This window comes from Alternaria burnsii (genome assembly GCF_013036055.1).
Source record: "Alternaria burnsii strain CBS107.38 chromosome Unknown 753, whole genome shotgun sequence".
NCBI lineage: Eukaryota > Fungi > Ascomycota > Dothideomycetes > Pleosporales > Pleosporaceae > Alternaria > Alternaria burnsii.
Window position 1 is genome coordinate 940,720 of NW_024066118.1, and position 24,609 is coordinate 965,328.

Genomic DNA, 24,609 nt, shown 5'->3' on the forward strand with positions numbered 1-24,609 from the left:
GCCTCTACATGATGACCTCGTTGGACACGTCCTGTACGATGTATTAGCTTAAGTCGATGAAGCGCAATTGAGTGGTCTTACCCTCTTCAGTTCCTTGTATGGCAAGCAAACACAGTTTTGCACGCGCACTTCATCTGCCACGGCGCAATCCTTGCCGAGAATGGTAATGCTTTGGACCTTGACGCCGTTCTTGATGACGCTGGTGGTGTGGCTGGTAACGGGGGTTGGTGTGCCCTCAACACGGGCCCAGGCACCAATCTTGCTGGACCAACCAATGATGGTGTACAAAACACATGCATCGTGCTTGATTTCAGAGTCTTCGAGAACGATGGACTCCTTGACACGCGCACCAGCTCCAACGACGACACGAGGGCCGATAGAGACGTTGGGTCCGATCTTGGCAGTTGGGTCGATCTGGGCGGAGGGGTGAATGTAGACCGGAGGCAGAATGTTTGCGGAGGGGGCCGCGAGTTCCTCCGATCCCGCCTGGAATGCCTTCAGGAGGTACAGAGCATTGGCTGGGACGGCCGAACCAGCGGTCTTGATCTGGCGCCAAAAGTCCTTGGTCTCAAGGACGAAGAACTGCCTGCTGTCGGCAATGTCGGACAGTACATCCTGCTCCAGGCGAATGACAGCATTCTCCTTGTTATCGTCGTCGTCTTCGTTTTGGTAGAAGGAAGATTCGAGGTTCTCGGAGGAGGGGTACGACAGCAGCCGTGGGCGCTCGGTCCGTCGCTTGATGGCGCTGCGAATGGCGGGGAAGATGCACTCGGTCGCGAAGAGGTAGACTCCGCAGTTGATGAGGTTGGAGATGTGCGACTCGGGCTTCTCGACGTAGTGAAGCACGCGCTTTGTGTGCGCATCGGAGACAATGCAACCAAAGTTGGACGCGGCCTCGTTCGCGACCCTCGTACCCAGCATTACCGCCTCGGCATCCTTGTCGTTGAAGAGCTTGAGCATCTCCACCAGCGGGAAGGAAGAGCAGACATCTGCGTTCAAGACGAACAGCTTCTCTGGCTTTCCCTTCAATATGACGTCGCGGAAGTGGTAGAGACCTCCAGCTGTGCCCAACGCCTGGTATTCGCGGAGGTACTTGACGCTCAGGTGTGGCCAACTGGTCGAGACGGCGTTGATGAAGGGCTGGAAGACGGATTCCTCATAGTAGCCGACGATAAAGACTTCCTTGATCTCGGGGACGTTGGTGATGGCGCGGAAGCAGTGCTCGATTATGGGGTGACCGGCGACGGGGAAGAGCGGCTGTGGTAGCATTAGCGGGGATGCGCTGGGGCACGGCAGTCCGAATTGTCGCGCACCTTGGGCAGTTCCATAGACAGAGGCCTAAACCGCGTGCCTCGAGAAGGGCCTCCGACCTAGTCTTGTAAGTATACATGGCGGCGTCCACGGCGTGGGAAATGTCTACCAGAATGACGGCCTTGGTAGAGCCTCCAGAGGGAGACTTGGGCCTCATGGAGAGCGAGGGTGGCTGCAGACTCATCTTGAAAAAGCCTTGGTTGTGTAATAGCGGGTTGAAAACGAAAGATCGTGAGCGCGCCTCAAGATCAGAAGAAACGTGCAGTGAGAGCAATTGCGAATCTGGCCTTCTTCAGGAACCAGTTGGTGGACCCTGGAATTCCAGCCCACCGCTGGCGGTGAGAAGCCCTGGCGAATCGGCGAGTCGGCGCATCGTCAGGTGCAGCTCGACTTCATCCCCTTTGTCACAGCTTGCGCCAGCTATTCTCGAATACGAGCAAGCTATGTCCGTCACGCATGTACGGCCTCATAGTGCTAGTGTATTGTTTTCCAAAATATTCATATGGATTTGGTCATGATTCACTGACACTACTCATACCGTCACTACTTTCCTACGCCAGTCGCCAGCTTCTTGTTCTTCTTCATCAGCACATTCAGCTTCTTTTCCAGCACATCGTGCTCCCTCCTCGCCGCGTGCATGGCTTGCTCCGCCTCTTCCATAGTCAGCACACTACCCCTTCCCCTCCTCGCATTGCCACCGTAGCCACCCATGCCAGCCGTTGTCTCAATCGCGTTCATCAGGCCCTGCATGTCTAGTCCGCCTCCACTACCGTTGCCTAACGTGATGTTGCCATTGCCGTCGAGGCCAAACTCTTGCGTAGACTGGTAGCCGAGTCCCGCACCTACAAGTGCTTCGAGACCCTGGACAAAGACGCCGCCCAATCTATCGGCCGCCATCATTCCCATGCCGTCTATTTCTGTGCTTCCCACTGCTCCTCCTTCAACCACTGCTTTAGCTGCCTTTGCGAATCTGTTCGAGTTGACAGACATGTTCGCTGTCCCGGCGCCAGGCGCACCACCAACAGCAGCCATCTCGGGGCGTGGCTGGTTCGGCGGCGGGTTGTCTGTCTTGGGGAGGACGTACTGATTGAGATAGGCGCCAGCGTCGGCGGGTGTTTGTTGTTGCTGCGGGGGAGGGACCGGAGGCATAGACGCGTCTTGCACTTGCACGGGCGGCAGAGGAAGGTTTGTTGAATCGAGAAGCCCGGAAGAGTTGTCTAGTCGCGGCATCTGCTGCCCGCCGTTGGTGTTCAGCTTTTTGCCTGCCTCCTTGAGTGCAGTGGCGATTGCTGGAAGTACGTCATTCGAATGAGCTGAGTTTGTCATGTTGTGATTATGTGCGGTCTGCTTACGAGGGTGGAAGCGAGCATGGCCTTTGAGCTCTTCGATATGCCTTTCAAGCTCAAGTGCTTTCGTCTCGAGCTCCTCGGTCAAGCCCCAGAAGAACTTGCCGTTGGGTGTAATGAGAGTCCTAGAGTCAGGCTTGCCATCCTGGCTGTTGAGGCGTACCGGCTTCTTTTTAGCGAGCGCATCAAGGTCGGCTTGGGAGAAATGCAGCTTTAGATCTGGAGGTGCAGTGACGTTACCGTTTTGAGTAGAGCGAGAGGCATGAGTGAGCGACGAAGACAATGGTTTGAAAAACTCAAGAGTCGATACAAGGAGTTCGCCAGTGCGTTGCAAATCAGCCAAGATCGATTGAGCGGAATTCTCGCGCTTGTCCTTGGGCTGTTCGGGCTCGGGCTCTGGTTCAGGCGTTGCTGTTGTCGAGACCTTCGCTGAAGAATCCCTGCGTGATGTCGTCGGCGCCTGAGCAATAACTTCTTCGACCACAGCTGGCTTGGGCGAGGCTGGCTGACTCTTGAAAGCTGCTGCGATAGGCTTTGGTTTGCTTGTCGGCTTCTTCTCCTTTTTCTTACGACCGATGATTGGAGCTTGCACAACCTCAACATCTGACTTGGTGTCCTCCAACTGCTCTTCTTCGATCTGCTTCTTTCGTTCTTGTCTGTCTTTCTTGGCTTGGGATTTGGTCTTCTTCCTGACAGGTGCAGTCCCGACCTTGCCACCCACAGGTGGTGGTGAGTTGGCTCTTGAGAAGGATGTTGAAGTGACCGAAGCTGTGTCCGATATCATTTCGCTTGGTGTGCCTGGTAGATTGACAGAAGCAATACTCGCTTGTCTAGATCGAAGCTTGTCGACGGTTGATACCTGGGGCAGAGACGGCACTGATGGCGCAGACAAAGGCGGTGGGACTTCTGCTTTGGGTGTTGCGACCACGCGCAGAGTCCTAGGCGCACCCGTACGCTTGATTGGCGATCCAGTGGCCACCGCGGCAGGACTTGGGGGTACGGAACCAGCGGATGGGGTCGGCATTGAACGATTGGTCTTCGATTGGGAGTCTATCTTGGCCGAGCCTGGGGCTGAGGAGCTTTCATCAATTGACAGTTTAGTAGCAGCTGGGATATCAAGCTTGCCTGGAGGCTGCCGCTTGGTTGAAGCTGTAGGCGTCGCACTCGCGACAGGCGTACGTGCTGTCTCCTTCTGTGGCTCTTTCTTCGGGGTAGTTTGAGTTGCAGGCTGACTCTTCTTAGAAGCACCCTTTGACTTTGGTGTGTCCTTGGCAGCTGTTTCCGACACCGTCTTCTTCGCATCTGGTGTAGACTTTGGAGTCTGTACTACATCTTCTTTGGCCGCCCTAGAGGCCTCTCTAGGTGTAGGTTCCTTGGGTGTTTGAGGGATAACGACAGCTTCTTTAGTCGCCGCTCTTGAAGGCGTCGAGGGCGAAGGCTTGGCCGCAGCGGTCGCCGGGGGAGCTGCTGTAGGTGTTGCCGGTACAGCGACATCGCTCTTCTGCTTGCCCTTGGTCTTGCCAGGCGTTGCGTTGACAAGCGGCGTAGCAGGCACGACAGGCACGGCTGGTGTAATGTTCGAGGATGTAGTTCGTGACATTGGTCGAGACCCAGGACGAGAGCGCGACTCTTCCAGGACCGCTTTGGGTATGGCTGGCGCTGTGAAGCCAGGCGGTATAGTAGGAGTCGATCGACGGGGCTGCTCAAAAAAGTGGCCGCTCAGCGGAGTGCTCAGAATTGGTCGGATTGGCTCATTGTCGCTGTCGTTAACAAGTGCATCCACATTGATAGACGCTTGTTCTTCTGCACTCAAAGGCGCATCGTCTACGATAACTCGTTAGCCTTGAATGTCTACATCAGAAAAAGCAAGTTCAGCTGTGATGAGTACGGCGGCCGCCAGACGATGGTCAGGGTGGCGTTGACAGAAGCTTAAGGTACATCAATTGGCAAAAGTTGACTCTCGAACATCCCCGTCACTTGATGGGGCAAGAAAATAGTGAACAGGCCATCTCTCTATTAGAAAGTAAGCATGCCGACTCAGCGGCAGGAGGGGTAGTTACGTACATGCGATGACCATGACGAAGACGACGAGAGAAGCCAACCTTTGCAGCGGCAGGACAGTGCAATCCACCCAATTATGACAGAAGCTGAGAAAAGATGTGAAGGTATAGGTGCCGTAGAGACGTGCAACCCAATCATAACGCCGGGCATCTCAGTGTCGAAGCACCTGTGCCGATGCATTCGCCGTAAAACCGAAACGCCATGCAGCCATCGTTCGAATAGAGTACTAAGACAGTATGTCGAGCCAGAGGCCGACCAGTGTGCAGAAGAAAAATGACTACCATCGTCCAGCGCCGCCGTAGTTATTGTTGGAATAGAGAGAAGAGAAACCGCCTTGACCTTGGCCATACAAGCCCTGCCCTGCCATACCGCCTTGGTGCAACCTTGCCTGCAAGATACTTGGGTCCTGAACATCGGCAAGACCACCTCCTCCAGAGGAGGAAGTGTTCGCGTGCCTATGCTTCTTACCCTTTTTCTTGGATTTCTGCGAACCAGACTCCTGGTAAGCTCCAGGCGAAGGTCCATAAGGGAAGCTTAGGAGACCAGGGGCAGGTGCAGGTGTGGAGGTTGTGGGGTGTTGATTAAGGAAAGAAGGAAACATTGACTCACGCTTTCCAGCATCAGCTAGCCTAGCAGCACCGTCCATGTTCCGGCTGCGGAGCAAGTCCTGATACATGGCATCATTGTTGTTCCTCGCCGTCGCACCAGCCCCGTACGGTAGACCACCCGTAGCGAAACCGTGACCTTGACCGAACATGCCAGTCCCGCTGACAGGAGGTGTACCAGTAGGCTTCAGTCCGGGAGGAGGACCTTGCACGTTGGTGAAGAACTGCCCACCCAGCTGCTGGTGCTGAGACATGGGGTTGAATTGGTTGGCGTTCTTCGGCATCATCGAGTTTTGTTGGCTCATGAGCTTCTGGTTTGCAACAGGTTGCACGTTCGCAGAAGCGGAGGCGCTGTCGTTGGCGAAACTAAAGCGTGACGTGTGTCTGGCATGGCTGGGAGCATTGTGCTGCTGAGGCTGAGCATTTTGCATGTTGCTGAGAATATTCGTGGACTGGGTGCCGGACTTGAAGTTGGAGAGCAACAACTGCTGTTGCTGCTGTGGCGTCAGGCCTCTGTTGCTCAATCCAAGGTTGCTGAAGTCCTCGGCCAGAGGGGTGTTCTGCCCAAAGAGGTTTCCACCGAAACCCTGTTGACCAGGTGGTGCAATTGCATGCTGGTTGAGATGGTTGGTGCTTGTCTCAGGGCCGTCTTCGGGCTCGCCTCCAAGTTGTAAGCTACCACCAGCCGTCGCCTCGTTGTCTTCACGCTCAACTGCAGCAGGAGCTTGCTGGGAGGCTGCCTTTGCAATTGCTTCTGCCTCGGCCTCCCGCTGCAATGCCAATTCCTTCTCCTTCTTTTCCTTAATGGCACGACGCTTTGCACCGCCATTGGGGTCCAGGAGTTGAGGGAACTCGGTAACAGCTTTCAATTCTTCCTCAGATAGAACGGCACTGGAGAAGACGAACTTGAAATCTGGCGAGCAAATGACCTTGAGGAGATCGTGAATGCCGTTGTCGCGAGATTTGGCAGGGCGTGCGGCGGGTGCAGGCGCAGGCGGCGGAGTTGCAGGCTTCGATGCTTGCGGAGACTTGTCTTTCTCCTTTTCCTTTTCCTTTTCCTTCTCCTTCTCCTTCTCTTTCTGCTCTTTCTCCTTCTCTTTTTCCTTTTCCTTCTCCTTTTCTTTTTCCTTGTCCTTGCCCTTTTTCTTTGGTGCCTCCGCTGGCTTCGGTGCCTTCGATGCTTGTGCAGGGACAGCGTTCGTGATCATGGGACTGGCGTTGTTCGAAGCAACTGTTGAGCGGCTTGCACGACGCTCCAGCACCGCTTTGCTGCCCCAGTTTGCCGTTGCGGGTAGGCCAGGTGCTTCGTGTATCGAGCTCGACGTGTCGTTGCTGTCTTGGCGATTCATCGGTGTCGCGGCAGCAACGGGTGGACCCTGGTGCGCAGGAGGTGCGGCTCGGGATGTCGACGACTGTGACGGTTGTTGCGTCTGGATCGAGTTCATCATGGAGAGATCCTGGCGGGTAAAGCTGTCGTTGTCCTCGCCAGGTTCGTGCAAGAACATGCAGTTGCGGTTGTTGCAGGTCTCGCCGCGGAGGTACGCTGAACAGTACTTTGTCGTACCAAACTGTGCTCTGTAGAGACGTAAGCTTGTCACATGGCAAATATGCGGGGGAAGATATTCACGTACCTCAGTGTTCTCTCGCCGTTCTGGGAACCGTCGACAGCATTGATGCACTTCTCCGCATCTTCTTTTCGAGCGAATGTTACGTAGACGCCCACCGACTGCTGGTGCTGAGCGTTCTCCTTGGCCTTGCTTACGACAATCTTGAGGATCTTGCCGTACTGCCCAAAGTAGTCGTCACCGCGGAGGGTCTTGAGTAATTCGTCTTCGCGTATGGTGGGCGTGAGACCGGTAACGTATACGAGGTTCTTCTGGACGACACGCAGCCCAGACAGGTGCTTGCGGCTGAGAGAGTCGGCTTCGGCCTTCTGCGCTTCCTTCTGCCGTATCTGCGCGTTCTTCTTGGCCTTTTGCGCTATGAGCTGCTTGTGCTGTGCCATCCTGCCCAGTGTCAGAAGTGTTATGCAGGGAAGATGCAAGGGACGACGCACTCTTCGGGGGAGATGGTCTTCCACTCAATCGTGGAGTCATCGTAGGGTCTGCGACATGCGGGGCACAGCCCGTTCATGGTGGTTTTGATGTTGTTGTAGCAGAACTGGCATATCTGGCACGTGAGTTAGCACGGGGGACTCGACAAGGCTTCACCGAGTTTCGGCACAAAGGCGTACTTGGTAGCCGCATGGACAGGGCCGGAAATTCCTGTCAGAGAGGTCGAACTCCTCGACGCAGAGCGGGCAGCACTCCTCCTCGTCATCGTCGACGAACTGGTCCTGTTGCAGTCGGGACATGGTGTTGTGTGGTTGTGGAAAGTGCGTGGTCAAAGCCGAAGGGTGGCGCTGGATGTGATGGTACGTGGGGTGAGATGGGAACTAGGTGGCATCCACAGGGGGTCAGGAAGGAAACCGCTGAAGTACAAATAAACGCCGGCCGGAGAGTCGCTGTCGCTGCAAGAGGGATCCACGGAAGGGTGATGGGGGTTAAGAGGCTGCACCTGCGCGATGGGACACCAGTTCCGCCAGACGCTACTTACATAATCTTGCATGTTGCGGGTTGAGCTGCGAACTTCACGACGTCGACGACATCACCACCCCGAGTCGCCTTTACCTGCTACATCGCGTAGCCTCACCACTCCCTCACTGCACACTATGGCTATGCGGCTAGCTGTAGGCCGGCCATTGGGCGCCGCCGTCCGCGCATCCACCTGCTCCCGCCATGCCGTGCGCACCTTTGCCTCGTCGGCTCTGCGGGCGAAGGAGGTCGCGGGACCAGAGTCCGACACGCCAAACATGAGGGTGCGCTATACCACAGGCTGGGGCTGGAACATGGCTTCTAACACGACTGCAGTTTGCTCCCCGTGACGAGGCCGTCAAGCTCAAGCGCGCCATCGTGAACCCGGCAGACCACTACAAAGAGAAGGGCGAGTCTCTGCACAAGTACGGCCAGTACATCATGTCATGTCTGCCCAAATACGTCCAGCAGTAGGTCAGCCGAGACCCCAGTCCAGCACTCTCTGATGGCAGTCCAGGTTCTCCGTGTGGAAAGACGAGTTGACCATCTACGTCCCTCCCGCCGGCATCATCCCCACCTTCACCTTTCTGAAGTACCACACCGCGGCTGAGTACACCCAAATTTCCGACATCACAGCCGTCGACTACCCCACCAAGGACCAGCGCTTTGAAGTCGTCTACAACATGCTCAGCATCCGCCACAACTCGCGCCTCAGAGTCAAGACATATGCGGACGAGGCCACCCCAGTCCCCAGTCTGTGCGATCTCTACGACGGTGCCAACTGGTATGAGCGCGAGGTCTACGATTTGTTTGGTGTCTTCTTCGTTGGACACCCAGACTTGAGGCGCATCATGACCGACTACGGTTTTGATGGACACCCACTGCGAAAGGACTTCCCCATGACTGGATACACCGAGATCCGATACGACGAGGAGAAGAAGAGGATCGTCGTGGAACCCCTGGAGATGACACAGGCCTTCAGGAACTTCCGTGGTGGCTCCTCAGCATGGGAGCAGGTCGGTCCTGGTGACGACCTCAAGCCCGAGAACGTGAGTCTCTTCACTTGCCACATTCATGACGCCGCATCTAACGGAAATAGTTCAAACTCCCAACACCAAAGCCAGAGCCTCCTAAAGAGGAGGAGAAGAAATAGAAAGTTTAGAGGATGTGGATTGTATATACCTGCGAATGAACGTACTTGTACAACATCCAACATTCCACCACATGCTAGACATCACCCCTCTTGCTCTGTGTTCTTAGTGTGCACGTGTTGGCTCCGTGGTTCAGATGTAGCAAGCTCGACGGCTAATAGAGAAGGTCAGATAGAACATTCAGCAAGGACATCCTGTAATACACCGAGGCTCGATGGCTGCAATACGACGTATCCACGTACTTTGGGTCCCGATTTCTCATGCCAAGCAGATCTCGCAATCTGTCACCCAATCAGGTAAGCGCAGCCTAATGCACCTTCTGTCAGTCGTCACCAATTGGGTAAACTTCGGAGCCACCACATGGAGTCTTGCATGATCAGCCGTAGTCGATGTGCAAGACGTACCACTGCGGCTGTCCACTGGAATCTAAAGCTTGCAGGTTTTCAGCCATTCTCACCCGGAACAGTACCCCGCTTTCCCCGTCTGCATCACGAGATGACTGCACTCCAAGACAAAAGGACCACAAATTAGTCTTGTTTGGTGCTCCGAGTGGGTATCGCGACCAAGGACCTTGAGCGCCTCACAATCACCCATGCCTGAGTTAGACTGCGCCCGACTTCCCGCCAATAGTAAGTGGTCTTGATTCCAGTGGTATTTGCCTTCGTCATACGAGTCTATCTTCGGAGTGCCAGAACATCAGGGTATAAAATACAGCCATGGTTCTTAGGCAACATGCTTCTTGAAAATGATACTTCACACTCTTCCCTTCTTTGTATCTACCGCCCTAGCTACCATGGCCAACACTACTACCACCACAATCGAGCCGTTCAGTCTTTCTGCTCCCCCAGGAACTGACATCTGGCGCAAGCCTCCGACTCATAACGCGTTCAATGCATCAACCTACCCAGCTCAGCTTCCGACCTACGACCTGAAGACATTCCAGCGAGCGAGGCTTACCTTTGAGCTTCCACCATCTGACCAGCTTCGCCAGTACGACCAAGCCGGTCTCTTACTGCATGTTACCAAGCCAGGAGTCCCTGACAACGAGACTAAGTGGATCAAGACTGGTATCGAGTTTTACTATGGAAAGCCATACGTAGCGACCGTGGGTTGCGATACTTGGGCTGACTGGTCGCTCGTTCCTATGCCCGACTCCAAGAACAGCAGTAGGCCTGGAGCTACCATTGAGGCGAGGAGGGAAGGAGATGGCCTTGGGAGGGGTCTTTGGATTTACTGGATTGTTAAAGATGAGGCCGGCAAGGAGGTCGAGAGACGCCCATTGAGAGAGGTCACCTGGGTATTTGCGGAGGAGGAAGGTTGGAGTGTGGGTGTTGCGGGATATGTGTGCCGGCCAACCAAGGACGGTGGAGAGGAATTGCTTGAGGCGGAGTTCAAGGAGGGCGTGGAGATTGAGATCATCAACTGAGTAAGTGATGGACAATCACATGGGATATCCGGAATGGTACGCAATGCTGTCACTTGTGCTTTTGCCTAGGCTAATAGTGGGCAGATTGTTTACAAAGTCACCGACGCCTCTGGTTAGCATTCATACAGAATTGGAGTCCTATATCCACATACAGGCTGCGTTTTATGTGTCTATACAAAACAGGTGTTACCAAAACAAGGCTATGACTATGCCTAATGCCATCGTCGTCTGTAGATTGCAATCTCTGGTGGCATCAAGGCAGTTTATCAATCTTCCCTTTACCTCTAATAGACACAAGGTGAGCGTAAGCGGCCAAACGGCTTACCTGGGAAGATGGTCTGCTGTCAGCTCACGAAAAAGAACTCAACGTGGACCTGAACCTCAAGATCAACAGTGAGCTCGGCATCCAACGGCCTATCGACAACAACCCAGTATATCTACCCAGGGCCAAGGACAGTAAGATGAACGAATTCCATCCTTACTACAATGAGCATGAGATGATGCTCGCCTTTGAACTTCTATCTACGACAGACAGCTTGACAGAAGCATCGTGGTCGTTGTGGCTTGGGATGCAGCTGTATGCCGAAAAGACATGGGGAGCAGGCGACAACAGGTAGTCTCGTCTGAGACGATGGCAGGAGAGCATATGAGAGCACACGACACGACATCACATGACTGTGTCTGAACGACCGAGACACACTTCTGGGTTGCTCATGCCGCCATTATCCTCCGAGAAAGAGCCTGTGCATGAGGACGCTTCCTTGAAGACATCCACGACCACTGTCTTGCCCATTTACGCTGCCATTTCTGCCATGCAACAGAGTCGTTCTACCACCAACGCCACAACTTCTTCCAGCTGTAGCAACCGCATCATCAGCTATAGAACCCTGCAAGACTTCTACACCCTTCTCGACCAGATTGAGAGAACATCGTATGTCGGAGCGCTCTTCCTGGAACCGTACGCTGAGAGGCTGAAGGACGATATGTGCAAGGACTGCTGATTTGCTCACAACGTCAGGCTTGATGTTTTCAAATGAGTTTCCTTGTACGTTCATTGTTTCGAAAGCCTCCCTGGAAGCTCACTATATATTCCTGCGTTGGGCGAAAGATGGGCGATGCATGGAGGTGGAGCTTGTTCCTAGCCGTCGCATTACGCCTCTTGTGGCGGTGCTCTGTACATAGACATATGAAACCCATCACAACATGACGTGGTCTCGTGGCTGTATTCCGACATGGTATAAACATGTCAGGGTGGATAACAAAGTGTCGTGTGCCTGATGCGCTGCGTGATGAACCCCCGGCTCGCTAATCGCATCTCGGCTTAGAGGCATGGATTGTTCCAAGCTTCGTCGTCATCCGCACCTTTACCAGGCATCCTCGAGCGGCGTGCATCATTGTGCCGCTGCGGCCTTGGGTCTTCTTATCTTCCCAACTATAAAGACGCTCTTGCCTTGCCCCGCCGTCAGCCACTTCGCTGCTTCCTCGGAAAGGCCAGGTCCGACCATCGCTCCTGCCCGCGTGCAACCCTTACCACCCTGACATCACACCTCACACCTCCACCACCGCGACTATTACACTCCACGCTCGACCGCGACGATGCACGATCCATTTCCTTTCCCGAGGCCTGAGAGTCTGGTCAAATATGTAGAGCCCGTCGCTGAAATGCTCTCGCTGAAGACGCTACCGTTGCACTTCCACGAGGTCCTTGCAGCGTTCACCCTCTACCACTGCACCTACCGCTACTTTGCCCCCGCTATTTCGCGCCTCCTCGTTCCGAGGATATATGCGCAGTTCAGTGCGCGAACCAAGCTGAACTGGGATGTACATATCGTGTCTTTTGTCCAGAGCACGCTCATCTGCTCTATGGCGTTATGGGTTATGTGGACGGACAGGGAGCTTAACCAGATGGACGCAACAGAGCGCGTGCATGGATACACGGGGGCGTCTGGCTTAATTCAAGCTTTCGCGGGAGGCTACTTCCTGTGGGACCTGGCAATCACAGTACAGAATGTGAAGGCCTTTGGTATCGGCATGCTGTTCCATGCTATCTGTGCCCTCTCTGTCTTCTCGCTAGGCTTCGTAAGTGTAAAGCGGTGCTCTTTGGAGCACATGGGAGCTGTGTGGAATACTAATCGTGCGACAGCGTCCATTCGTGAACTACTACGCGTGTACTTTCATCCTCTACGAGCTCTCCTCGCCCTTCCTGAACATCCACTGGTTCTGCGATAAACTCAACATGACCGGTACCACCATCCAGCTCGTCAACGGCATCGTTCTGCTGTGCACCTTCTTCTCCTGCCGCATCGTGTGGGGATCGTACCAGTCAATACGCGTCTTCACTGATGTCTACCACGCCTACACAGCCGGCGCAATTGCACGCTCAGACCCAGACGTCGGAAAGCTGTCAGACAACACGACCCTCAGCAACGCAGCCTTCAAGAACGACGTCCTCCAGTTTGCCGACAACCAAACCGTCCCTCTGTGGATCATAAGCGCTTACCTCGCCTCGAACTTCATCCTCAACGGCCTGAACTGGTTCTGGTTCGGCAAGATGATCGAGACCCTACGTAAACGCTTCGACCCTCCCTTTGGCACCAAGAAGCCCGAGATCAAGGAAACCACTCTGGAGATTCCAGATGACGAGAAGGTCTTGGTCGAGGGTATACATGTCTCTACTCCTGGTGTAATTGAGAAGGATGCCAAGGACTACATTGACGCAGCCTCTCCGGAGTTGGTGTCGCTGGAGAAGAACAGGACCGGGACGCATTTGGAGGTTAAGCAGAGTGAGGTGCGGAGCCGGAACACGGCACAAAGAGGGGGGTTGAGAGCTGCTCAGGCGGCGTGAACGTGCATGGGCAGCATAGATTGGCGAATCTTATAGAATGGAGATGTAGGTAACACTTTAATTCGGCTTTTTTCACATACAATTTATCAAGGCCCTTTTGGGTTTTCCAGTCTTGCGTTGTAGAATTCCTCACTACGCCCCTCATTCATCTCATATACCTCGCCCCATCGCCTCTTACCTCGAAATAGCTATTCTACTTGTCCCCATATGGTGTACTCAGCCTTGCTAAGCAGCGTCTCTAAACCCTCATGCTTAGCATCGTGTACCAACCGGTCAATCATAATTCTTCGTTTCGTTTCGTCCGAGACCTTCTTCGCGTGCTTCAACTCCTCCTCGTCTGGCTCATCTTGTTGCTTTAGAGCTTCGACTGGCTCTTCCACCAAGGAGATGACCAAAGCAGCTTGTTGATCTAGTGAATTCCTCTCTTTGACGCTCTCCTCAAGTTTAGTGCGGAGCATACGGACGTACGTCTCGCGATCGCTGTGCGAGATTTTGGTGAGATTGGATGTGAACCAGACGGCTGTTTAGTAGTTGTTACTTAGAATCGTGCTGCTCTGTCTTCCTTGGTATGGTACTTACTAGAGATATTCTTGTCTAAGACGCTTTTTACTCGTGGCTGCAGGGGCTGCTGTTCTGACATAGTGGTTGGTTTGTCTGGAGACGTCTCCATGGTAAGCTGACGATTAGTGGTCTGAAGTGGAACAAGTGATTCTTGGAAGCACCTGAAGATCGCGAGGAGAGTAGACATATCAGTGGTGATTGTTTGCTGATGTAGTGATATACTGAGACATCCAATAGACAAACTCAAACTTACTAGGGCTTTCAGGTGTGCGTGCATGCTGACATTCGTCCTGCACTCTATGGGTAATTTCTTGGATGTGACAATTGCGCCTCGAGATTACATGTGGTGTTTGGGCATATGAGATCTGATAAGTACATGGTGACGGTGTGCAACGTGGTGGTATTGGAGCTACTATTCAGGAACCAGACATCCTACGAACCTTGCACGTAGCCATCACGATATGACTCCACATTCCTGATTCTGCACTTACCAATCGTGCCTTCACCTCAGTTTACCTAAGGAACCCTTCTAGTGATTGAAAGCACCCTCGAAGCAGCCAGTCTGCTCCTAGACTGAAGTGCTAGACTGACCAGCAGACTTCTTCTTCTCCCTAGCCGCCTTTCGCTTCTCACGCTCCTTCGACTTTGCGCTCTTTATCTTTGTCAGGTTGGCTGGGATAAGGTCAGCCCGCTCATACACAATGGCAATCGCGTTGAGTACATCCTGCGTCTGCAAGACGGGATCCTTGTTGTCGCCTTGCTCGTCTTGGGTGCGTAACGCAATGGCCTCCTCTAGTACCTCCAGAGCTAGTCGAGATTGACCGTGTGTGAAGCTAGACAGGATCATGATGGCAAATGCGGTCGGTGAGGTGAGCTTCTGGCTAAGGTTTGGGCCATGTCCTGCTTTCATGGAGAAGGGGATGAACTGCTTGATAGTGATGCCCCAGTATCGCTCGACACATGCATCATCCTCAGTGAACTCAACGGTTGATGAACCTTTGTATTCGAAGAAGTCAAGTTCTGCTTCAAGCGGCTTGTATGGGCGCGTGATGCGCATCTTGTTGCGGGTCTCGGGCTTCTGCTCGTTGAGACTGGTGATGTGTAGATATTTTTCATGATCGGACAGCGTCTGATATCAATTAGCGACTTCTCTCTCATGTAAGCGCCGATTTGTACTCACATCCCATTCTTGACCATAACCTTCCGTGTCCGGGTCGACATCGTCGCCCTCTTCGCCATGGTACAGAACCCATCCAGGAGGCGCATCAGGCAACATCGTCTCTTCCGCACTTGCTGCCACCAATATGCGTTGATCGTCCTCGAGTGCACTGGGTTCGTAAATGGGTCTCGCCTCGACAGTGTAGAGTGCTGCGTACTTGATATCGAGCGCGAGTCTCACGCCTTGCAGAACTTGGTCGAGATTCTGGAATGCGCCGAAGACAAAATTGTCGACGGTCTTCTTTTTGGATGGACAATAGAGTTGCACTTGGCCCATGGTTGCAGTGTTCGTGAACTCTTGTTTCTTTGTCAATTTTTTGCTGCTGTTGAGAAAAGCGGACCAGTGCAAATAGAGTAGTTGATCCCAAGAGGACTGCAGCCTAGAGAGGTATCTGCAGTCATGTGTCAGAGCTCTAAGTCAGCTGTCGCGGTGGTTCCCAGGATGAAGAGGGAAAGCTGTGACTCGCGACCAGAAATAGTTTGTACACGTGAGCGGTCATTTCACACTTACCTCTACAGACGGGATAGCTGAGAGCCGGTTTCGGCTGGATGTCACCACCACTACTATGATGGAGCTTGTACCAAGAATCGTACGGCATGAGACCAAGAGGATATGGTACCCAGCAGCCGCTCTGCCCTATCTTGCTGAGAGAATGTGGCGGATGCAGAACAGCGGGTTTGTATATTGTTGATGGGACGAACTTTTTCGGAGCGTGTGGAGTCTTCGGATTCGACGCTGCCGGCGTCATTGTGAGAGACGTCAAAGCCTCGTGGCAGTTAAACGCGCTATTGAGACTGTTGGGAAAGTCGTAGGTTTGTCTTCTGGGGCTAGGAGAGTGTTCGTTCCTAACCCCATCTTCTTTGTGAGGCAATAAATAAGGACGCAAAGAGTACTACTGGTCCAGATAACAATCAATTGAATTGTCCGCCAGTACATGTGTTTTTCCTTAAACTAACATTTCTTATCGTAGACATCCAGCTCGTGCTGCCGCTTTGGGGTTCGAGTAGTTATTTTGTGCCATAGGTGGTTGTTTCGTTGTAGTGAATGTTGTGGTGTGATGATGTACTTGCTAAGAGGGAGAAGCGGCATTAGGTCCTCTTTATACTTTATTTCTGCACGCCAGCACCTGACGCAGGTAGGCAGGTAGAATCTGAAGTTTAGGAGGGAACGATAGAATAATTTAGAAAGAGTAAGTGCGGATAACTTTGCATAAGAATTGCGAGGCAGTAACATATTAAGCTTTACATTGCAGCTTACCCTAACTCCTAACAATAGAGATTATAAAGATTAACAGTATTGTAGACTTGTAGATGCTCTATAAATGTTTATATAGCTCTAATAAAGTTTATTGTAGTAGAAAGAAGTACTCTGCGCTAATGACATGTTTCGTTCCTCTCTTTGACGTAGTGGTAGAGGAAGAGAGAATGCGGGGAGGTAGACGCGACTTACGCGACGGAGACGTGCAGGGATCAAGGATGCTCAAAAGTTGGGACAGCGCGAAAGCGGGACAGAGGAAATGATTCGATCGCATCCCACATGTCACAACCATGAAAGCCATTCACCGGTCTCTTCGAGGCAATGCCACAAATTCAAGGCCAATTATACACAGCAGTCTGACGTCAGGTCAAACGAGATTGCCACTACGCCGAACGTACACTCGACCCGCATTCGCACCGAAGCCCACAATTGATATCAAGCACATCCGCCAGAACCCAGGACTGTATGAGCAAAATTGCATAGACCGCAACTATGCCGCACACAGCAAGTCTTCATGGCGCATCATAGAGCTGCACGAGCAATGGCTCGCGCTCCAGAAAAGCAGTCGAGACCTACGAGAACGCAACAATCGCATTCGAGCCAACCTGGCGAGGACGGCATCGCGCGCTAAAGATGCGGAGAGCAAATCAGTAGCTCTGAGGGAAGGAATCATTGGCGAAGCAAAGGCGTTGAAGGCCGAGTTGAGCTCCATCGAAGCACAGGAATCGCAAATCCAGGAACAGATAGAGGGCCTGGCGCAGGACCTGCCCAACCTGAGCAGCACGTACACACCAGTCGGCACTGAGGCTGACGTACTTGGCTATATAAACTCGCACCCCCAAAGCGAGTCTTCGAAACAAACTCGCAAGTCGCACGTTGATATCGGACAAGAGCTGGGAATACTCGACTTCTCGGGCTCAGCGCAGACCTCGGGATGGGGCTGGTACTTTCTCGTGGGGGATGGTGCAATGCTGGAACAGGCACTCGTGCAGTATGCACTGAGTGTTGCTAGAAAGAAAGGATGGAAGGCAGTTGCTCCGCCCTCCCTGGTGTACTCGCACATTGCATCTGCATGTGGGTTCCAGCCGCGGGATCAGAACGGAGAGCAGCAAATCTACGCTATCGAGCAGTCGGAGAAGGACAAGGCGAAACCGCAGCTAGCGCTTGCCGGCACTGCGGAGATACCACTGGCTGGCATGAAGGCCAACCAGACTCTGGAGGAAGCGGATTTGCCCTTGAAGGCAGTCGGCGTGAGCAGATGCTACCGTGCTGAAGCTGGCGCCCGCGGAGCCGACACCAAGGGCTTGTACCGTGTTCATGAGTTTACCAAGGTCGAGATGTTCGCTTGGACATGGCCGGATCACATGGGAGATGATCACTTTACCACACCAACGGCACCAAGCGCAGAAGCAATTTTTGACGAGATGCTCTCCATCCAAAAGGAGATACTAGAGGCACTCGGACTGCACTGCCGCGTCTTGGAGATGCCCACAACAGATCTCGGTGCCAGCGCAACGAGAAAGATTGATATCGAAGCTTTCTTTCCGTCTCGAGAGAAGGACCAAGGATGGGGTGAAGTGACGTCGTCCTCCATGTGCACTGACTACCAAAGTCGACGGCTGCAAACTCGCATGCGTGTCAAGGGGGGCAAGCTAGAGTTCCCATACACACTAAATGGAACTGCACTTGCTGTACCCAGAGTACTGGCAGCCATATTGGAGAACCACTGGAACGAACAAGACGGCGCGTTGACGATACCAGAGGTGCTGCGACCCTTCATGGGCGGGCAGGAGAAGATACGGGCATAGTGCTGACGGAACAGTGTACAATCATGTATTGTGTATATGTATATGTATTAGACGATGATGTCAGGCGGTTGGTTGCACAACTAATGCGCGTCACGACGGTACTCGCGAGAGGACCAGTCAAGGCGTGGCCCGCAAATGTTTACCAGACGACGCTGCTCGCCCCCTGCATCAACCTTGAAAGGTTCGGATGATCAAATGCTTCGATCCCCTGTTTTGGCCGCGACATCCCAGCTGGTCGCCATCGAGGCTGACTCTGCGCTTGGCCCGGTTATGTGCGGCGATTGGCGCACAGCCTCCAGGCCGTTCAAGCAGCGTCGCAGCGTGCATGGGACCAGTTGCATGCGGATAGCGAGCATGTGGACAGTCGCCACACAGCCACTGTTGTCTACTACTGCACGGCTCCTGAAACATTTTCTCAACACTGCACATGTATCGCGAAACAGCACAGTGTCCCCTGTCGCGCTGAACCGGTTCTGGCCCAGGTCCACCTTTGGCGCCATCGCATTTGTGGTGGGGTGGTTTTGCGGGCCATTCTCGTCTACGGCCTGCGCACCCTCCAGCCTCAACCCAGCCAGCATCAACAACCAGCCTGCCTGCACCTAGAGCTGCACCGCGGCGTGCAAACAACGCAACACGCAGCCCTGTTGCTGTCGCCACACGCTCGCCCCCGCACTCCCCAGCCATCCTCGACTTGTCGCAATATTCGCGGGCACCCATCGCCGTCGCATACCACGCCTTCGGCCACCACTCCTTGCGTCACCCCGAGCACAACAACACCAGCGAACGAGTGAAGGTCGCGGCGCATGGTTTCCTACCCAGACTCGTCGAGTGCCGAGCGCTCACTGCCCATCCGGCGCCCGTCGTCGGTGGTGTCCCATTCCTCGCGCGCATCGACTGTCCGCAGACATCGCCAGCACCGGTCCAACGTTGGGAGCCCGTCGCTAGCCCCCCAGAATGAATTTCCCGTGTTTACGCATACCGGCGACGTCGAAATCGTCATCAACAACGGACGGAAGCACATGCGCTATCTGCTGCACAAGTTGATTCTGACGCAATGCTCTGGCTTCTTTGAGGCTGGCACGAGTGACGAGTGGGCGACTGCCGGCGACGTGACCAATGCCGGACCTAGCAACGGCACCGCCCTATCGAGGATACCATCAGGGTCACGGCCGGAGCAGAAGAGGAAATGGAGATACGAGATGGATTGGGGCAGCGGCGACGATGACCTGCCCATGCTCGTGCAGAAGGTGCGTTGTTTACACGTCCACGGGGTTAGACATACTAACGAGCGTACAGAAGAACCAGCCTACCATGTTTGGCGGCGAAACAAGTCCTCCTCCACAGCCGCCTAATGCGCGCAACAAGCCTGCACCACCACAGTCAGGCTTCTTCCGCAGCATGGCCAACTTCTCCACTCTCCACGTGCCAACAGCACCCGCTCCGGAGACCGACCCCGACGACGACATCTTCCGAGACTACGACAACCTGTTCCGCATCTTCTACAACTACCCGCCCTCGCTCGATGCGGTCAACATCGCCAATGCCTATGTAGAGTGCAAATCGCTTCTGCAACTCGCCGACATGTACGACGCGCTTGGTGTCATCGGACCGCGCGTGGACCACCATCTGCTGCGCTTCCAGGGACGACTGTGGAAACAGATAGCGAAATATCCACCCAGCTATCTCAAATTGGGCTACATGGCACGGAGTAAAGCCATTTTTGCTGAAGCCATGGTGCACGTCGTCGGACAATGGCCACAGGGCATCAACCAACTGCGCGGTCAAATCGCCGAGCCTGTCCTTGAGCTGATAGAAGACAAGGTCGACGAGATGGACGAGCTGAAGGCAAAGATTGAGGTCAAGCTCTTTCGCTTATCGCTCACAACTAGCCGCGGCGAGCGTGTCAGCCCGTCGAGCAACTGGCTGGACTGGATAGCAGTCTCACTGTTCCGGCAATGGCTAGCGGAGAACACCACGCCACCCCCAGCTCCGATTCTCAAATCACCACGGCCTCAAAACTCGCGAGATGGAGCACCGCTGCCAGCTCCTCCCGTCTTCAACACAGGTCGCATCTTCCGCTTACTCGGCCAGGCTGGCTCAACTTACCTCAATCACGACGAATGCAAGCGCTTTTTGCGACTGAATCCGGATCACTACAACCGTGACAACCTCAAGCGATTTGAACGAAGGATTGACGAAATCAAGAACAAGGCCAAGGACGCAGTAAAGCCGCTGATGCGCAACTTCCTCGAGCTTGACCTGCGGGAAGGCGGCCTGCCTTATTTGACGTGCACAAGAATCGATCCGCAAGACTTTCCGTGGGATGATATATAAGATTGGAGAGGAATCAAAGATGGGATCGGACCATCTGGCGCTTTTGATCTATTTGTTTTTGGCCGCGGGACTTTTGGCGCTACGATACCCTAGGATGTTTGCACCACCACACTGTTTTGCTGTTCCCATTTCCCTGAACGATTTGATGAGGTGAGAGATAGAGAAGGAGAGACCGTAATTTACGTAGAAGAAGGAAAGAGTGAAAGTGGATGCTGGCCATGTGCTTTCTTCTTCTTCCCTCTATGGAGAGACGACAGATAATCGACGTTCTTACAATTTCCATGTGCATTGTGATGTTCCCTGCGCCTTGCATATGCTGGTGACGATATCAGTGTCCGTGATCTTGCCGAGGTCCAACCCCTTCTTTTCTCACAATAGCAGTAAATTGCTTTTGTCTGTCCCTGGCATCCAGAGATAGGAATCAGACTGCAGCCGGCATCCGAGGATAGGGCTTGTACCGTCTGCCGTCATGATCGACGCCTCACCCGCGCCGCGCCGAAGTAGCGTGTGGGGGCTGGGACGGATACGGTGGGTACGCTGGGAGATAGGGCACAAGGAACGAAGACGTGTTACCTCACCTAGGGTTGATATCGGTAGCTCGAAGTCTTGAAGCTATCGAAGTAGCTTTGCGATGGGGTCGGCGAGGCGGCACAGCTATCTACCTTGGTAGGCAATGTGTCAAATGTTGTGTCCACGTTTTGACAGTGTTGACAGCCCTGACAGCCCCATCATCCTTCGATCCGATCCTGTTTGATCGGACACAGGGATGGCGATCTAGTTATCTTCCCACATTGCCGTGGAGACATCCTGGAGTCGTATGCAGGTACGATATCGCAGTTGTAAGGCTCTGAAGCACTTCCTCAGTATTCAGTCAAACCATCTCTCCCACTAGTGATAACGTGGCAGAAGGCCCAAACACTCTCTGGAGCGTCGACCTGTCGTTCAATTGAATATTGCTTTCAACAACCGTTGCGTGAGATAGGACCAACAAGCAAACCCAACGTCCCCGGTAGCATAGCCGTGACTGGACCAAACTTCCAAAGCATACACACAACCCATCTTTCCCATCTTTCCCGTCTGCGCCGTCGGGCTGAAGCTGTCCCAAGCAATTGCTTATGGTGGAGCAATACTTGGAAGCTTATCCGATCTACATCAACCCTCAACCCTAGCAGCATGCTAACACTCACCCTGACGTTAATCATGTCCCCACGTCTAGCTTTCCTTTTCTGCTCCACCGGGCACCACAGGTAGCCGAATAGAGCGCAACTACAGCCCGAACGGGGACTACATGCCTCGATCCAGTCTAAGCGACCCTGTCCAGTCGTCTCGGCGGATGTGGATCATAACTAAGCCTCATGTCGATCATCAAGATGGGTAGACTAGGGCTGGCGAGGGACGACGTCGGATGGACGCCCGAGAGTGGATGTTTGTGGGATTCGGCGATGAGATGGAAAAGTATAGGGATGTATTAGGGATGTGATCGACGTTGAGGACGTGGGAGAACGATTGCAGTAGACTTCACATGGGAGTAGCGAAAGGGGGACCTACAGAGTCGGTATATTGTATCCCAAGGAAAGCAAAACAGCTCCAGTGTGCCACAATCCAGAGACATATAAGATACCTCTTTTCCCCCTCTACAACAGAATCATCATCACAGTCAGTTCATCCTCTACAACCACATCTTCACTACAACACTACACTCCAATCAAACCACGCAATCACCCACAACCACCACCAAAATGCAGTTCACACTCGCCACCTTCACTGCTCTCCTGAGCCTCACCTCCGCCGCCGCTGTCACAAAGCGCTACCCCGCCACTCTCGTCGAGCGCCAGAGCGGTATCTGCGGCGGCCTCGCTACACCTCTTTGCTGCCAGACTGACGTCCTCGGTGTCGCCAACTTGAACTGCGCCAACGGTACGTTTCATTCCTATCTTGGCTTATAAATGAACAAAGAACTGACAGAGTCGTTATAGCTGGCGCTGGTATCAAGACTACCGAGGAGTTCAACGCCGCTTGCGCCAAGGATGGTACCACTGCTCAGTGCTGTGTCCTGCCCCTTGGCGCTGATGGACTGCTTTGCACTGCTGCTTAGATTGTCCATGACATACGAGCTTTACTGTTAAGACAGTGAGCCATCGAGAAGGATCTCTGGTGGACATGTGAGATGAGCGATGAGATAGGATGGCGTCTGGTTGTCCTGGAGAGGGAGATTTGTGGATACATTTACCGTTCTCGCTGTTCCTGCCTCTCACTCCTTTGGGTGGAACATTTTGTACATATATTTTAGTGTTGGAGACCGATAGAGAAGGTGGTTGTATGATAGAACAAGAAAGTTGCTTTCCTGACAAGTCCTTCTCTTCTTTTGGACTTTACAAGTGTGTCTGCAGCAGATTGAGACATGGTTCAATCCGTGGTTCCTGCTCAGATCTGTAACAGACTTACGCCCGTGTGTTCAATTTTAAAATTGCAAAAACATGTTCAGACAGGGAGCTCGATCTTCTCATGATAGAAACACCCCCAGGATAAGATATCATGTATTGCATGCTTCCTAGATGGCACCTAGACAACCACCATGCACGCCGTGATCCAATACCGCATACCCAGATACCCAGCCGCGCTTATGCATTCATGAACGAAATTGCCTCCCTCCGTCTTCCTCATTCAAACTCCAGACTGTCCCTGACGCACTTCCGCACCCTCTTCTTAAACTCCGGTGTGTTGTCTCGCCACAAGCTCGCGGCTTCGACGTTTGCTGGTGACTCGTCGTTCGGGCTGGACAGCATAGAGATGACGGAGAGGAGGATGGTCTCGGGCGTTTGAACGGGCGACCAGCGTTCAGCGGCGGATTCGTAACCGTACTTGTCTTCTTCTGGGGGGTGTAGGATCGAGATGCATACTTCGCCGTTTTGGTAGACTTCACGTTATTAGCGAACCAAGTAGTAGGATCATAGGACGAAGACTCACTGTTGGGGTGGAAGATGGGTGTCTCGAAGCGCATCTTTGGCGGTAGAAGAGGGTATTCGCTGGGAAAGGTGAGGCGCGCGCGAAAGAACCCTCCTAAGCACGCTGTCAGTACTGCTGTGGCACTCTGCTAGGACTATCGCTCAGTCAGTACCTCCGTAGAACTTTGTGTCATCGTCGATCATCAGCATCACCTCCCACTCGAACACATTGCTGTCCACTAGACCACAGCTTATGCCCGATATGCTCTTGTCGTTTTGCATTTGCTTAAGCTGGCGAGCCAGCAGCCCCGCTGCCGCAGACGACGATGCCATGATATCTTTCCAAGTGTGTATGTAGAAGTGGCGTCCGAAGTTGAATGGTATGCGCAGAGTGAACAGGTGGGGGATGCGACTGGGAGACGCTTATGACAGAGAGGCGCAGAGATTGCAGACGTTTTACAGCAATCCGGATACAGTTGTGCCTGCGTGAGAAAGTTTCGTGTGCGCCAGGTCAGTTGCGGAAAGAGGGTAGGTGGAAATTCCAGAGGCGCGTTCGGGCGTAGGACGTGGAGGCCTCTTAACGGCGGGTGTGGCGGGGCAATCTGCGGGCGATCGGCAGGGGCCTATGTGTTGACCGTTGTGAGTATTGGGCTGCTCAGTAAGTAATATAATCGCAGGAGTCAGATTGTATCGTCAGTCGCCCTAGCCGAAGGTGTGGTGCGTGACAGTGTATCAAGAAGCAAGTCTGAATGAGCCTCCAATCGTTGGGGTGCATGTGGCGGTATGCGCCAAGTCGAATATCACATGGCAGGGGTGCCTTGGGATATCCAGGCCTTCCCTTTTGCGTTTGCTCTGCATCGAGAACGGGTACATGCCGAATTCCGGTCCTAGAGGCGCGTGAGAGAGCTGGATCTGGTGCTTGCAAGATCGTGGATGGAACCCAAAAGAGATGAGCAACGTGAGAATCTGGACCTCGGCTTGAAACTCGATAAGCCCTACCACGCCCTTACACCAGAGAAGCTTCGTAGTTGCAAGAAAGATTATTATTTGCTTGTAGGTATATTGATTCAAGATTAACTCTACTGGCCCAATGCCCTTCCGTCTCCATCTGTCCAAACGCCCATGACGCCGTCGTACCATGACCGATGCGATGCCACCCCGAGGACC

At 53.5% G+C, this 24,609-nt stretch overlaps 13 protein-coding genes across 13 annotated transcripts; 8 read left to right on the top strand and 5 right to left on the bottom strand.

The window, feature by feature from the left end:
• Positions 1-4: 4 nt before the first annotated feature.
• GT037_008408 (nucleotide-diphospho-sugar transferase) lies at positions 5-1,495 on the bottom strand (the record flags this gene model as incomplete). The annotated part of the gene is made up of 4 exons (XM_038933455.1): positions 5-31; positions 82-1,257; positions 1,314-1,370; positions 1,421-1,495. 4 exons carry the CDS (start codon positions 1,493-1,495, stop codon positions 5-7), a joined length of 1,335 nt encoding a protein of 444 aa, XP_038784120.1.
• Positions 1,496-1,854: 359 nt separating this feature from the next.
• On the bottom strand, positions 1,855-7,676 carry GT037_008409 (nucleic acid binding; the record flags this gene model as incomplete). Its single annotated transcript, XM_038933456.1, has 5 exons — positions 1,855-4,481; positions 5,088-6,898; positions 6,955-7,329; positions 7,380-7,492; positions 7,557-7,676. 5 exons carry the CDS (start codon positions 7,674-7,676, stop codon positions 1,855-1,857), a joined length of 5,046 nt encoding a protein of 1,681 aa, XP_038784121.1.
• A 357-nt stretch (positions 7,677-8,033) lies between these two features.
• GT037_008410 (nadh dehydrogenase iron-sulfur protein mitochondrial precursor) lies at positions 8,034-9,049 on the top strand (the record flags this gene model as incomplete). The annotated part of the gene is made up of 4 exons (XM_038933457.1): positions 8,034-8,180; positions 8,233-8,366; positions 8,414-8,945; positions 8,996-9,049. The coding sequence occupies 4 exons, from the start codon at positions 8,034-8,036 to the stop codon at positions 9,047-9,049; spliced, it is 867 nt and encodes a 288-aa protein (XP_038784122.1).
• A 590-nt stretch (positions 9,050-9,639) lies between these two features.
• Positions 9,640-10,473, top strand: GT037_008411 (uncharacterized protein; the record flags this gene model as incomplete). Its single annotated transcript, XM_038933458.1, has 2 exons — positions 9,640-9,676; positions 9,836-10,473. The coding sequence occupies 2 exons, from the start codon at positions 9,640-9,642 to the stop codon at positions 10,471-10,473; spliced, it is 675 nt and encodes a 224-aa protein (XP_038784123.1).
• A 33-nt stretch (positions 10,474-10,506) lies between these two features.
• Positions 10,507-11,090, top strand: GT037_008412 (uncharacterized protein; the record flags this gene model as incomplete). The annotated part of the gene is made up of 3 exons (XM_038933459.1): positions 10,507-10,509; positions 10,558-10,585; positions 10,807-11,090. The coding sequence occupies 3 exons, from the start codon at positions 10,507-10,509 to the stop codon at positions 11,088-11,090; spliced, it is 315 nt and encodes a 104-aa protein (XP_038784124.1).
• Positions 11,091-11,144: 54 nt separating this feature from the next.
• Positions 11,145-11,474, top strand: GT037_008413 (uncharacterized protein; the record flags this gene model as incomplete). Its single annotated transcript, XM_038933460.1, has 1 exon — positions 11,145-11,474. One exon carries the CDS (start codon positions 11,145-11,147, stop codon positions 11,472-11,474), a length of 330 nt encoding a protein of 109 aa, XP_038784125.1.
• A 595-nt stretch (positions 11,475-12,069) lies between these two features.
• On the top strand, positions 12,070-13,318 carry GT037_008414 (duf-domain-containing protein; the record flags this gene model as incomplete). The annotated part of the gene is made up of 2 exons (XM_038933461.1): positions 12,070-12,552; positions 12,617-13,318. 2 exons carry the CDS (start codon positions 12,070-12,072, stop codon positions 13,316-13,318), a joined length of 1,185 nt encoding a protein of 394 aa, XP_038784126.1.
• Positions 13,319-13,506: 188 nt separating this feature from the next.
• On the bottom strand, positions 13,507-15,488 carry GT037_008415 (uncharacterized protein; the record flags this gene model as incomplete). Its single annotated transcript, XM_038933462.1, has 5 exons — positions 13,507-13,838; positions 13,898-13,994; positions 14,133-14,176; positions 14,471-15,008; positions 15,060-15,488. Coding segments are annotated over 5 exons (1,440 nt in total), but the record flags the coding sequence as incomplete, so codon positions are not given.
• Positions 15,489-16,645: 1,157 nt separating this feature from the next.
• Positions 16,646-18,163, top strand: GT037_008416 (seryl-trna synthetase; the record flags this gene model as incomplete). The annotated part of the gene is made up of 1 exon (XM_038933463.1): positions 16,646-18,163. One exon carries the CDS (start codon positions 16,646-16,648, stop codon positions 18,161-18,163), a length of 1,518 nt encoding a protein of 505 aa, XP_038784128.1.
• An 803-nt stretch (positions 18,164-18,966) lies between these two features.
• On the top strand, positions 18,967-20,497 carry GT037_008417 (uncharacterized protein; the record flags this gene model as incomplete). The annotated part of the gene is made up of 2 exons (XM_038933464.1): positions 18,967-19,410; positions 19,460-20,497. 2 exons carry the CDS (start codon positions 18,967-18,969, stop codon positions 20,495-20,497), a joined length of 1,482 nt encoding a protein of 493 aa, XP_038784129.1.
• Positions 20,498-22,236: 1,739 nt separating this feature from the next.
• GT037_008418 (extracellular region) lies at positions 22,237-22,592 on the top strand (the record flags this gene model as incomplete). The annotated part of the gene is made up of 2 exons (XM_038933465.1): positions 22,237-22,414; positions 22,474-22,592. The coding sequence occupies 2 exons, from the start codon at positions 22,237-22,239 to the stop codon at positions 22,590-22,592; spliced, it is 297 nt and encodes a 98-aa protein (XP_038784130.1).
• Positions 22,593-23,157: 565 nt separating this feature from the next.
• On the bottom strand, positions 23,158-23,775 carry GT037_008419 (ubiquitin-conjugating enzyme e2 15; the record flags this gene model as incomplete). Its single annotated transcript, XM_038933466.1, has 3 exons — positions 23,158-23,414; positions 23,465-23,557; positions 23,616-23,775. 3 exons carry the CDS (start codon positions 23,773-23,775, stop codon positions 23,158-23,160), a joined length of 510 nt encoding a protein of 169 aa, XP_038784131.1.
• Positions 23,776-24,174: 399 nt separating this feature from the next.
• On the bottom strand, positions 24,175-24,582 carry GT037_008420 (uncharacterized protein; the record flags this gene model as incomplete). Its single annotated transcript, XM_038933467.1, has 1 exon — positions 24,175-24,582. One exon carries the CDS (start codon positions 24,580-24,582, stop codon positions 24,175-24,177), a length of 408 nt encoding a protein of 135 aa, XP_038784132.1.
• Between the last annotated feature and the right edge of the window lie 27 nt (positions 24,583-24,609).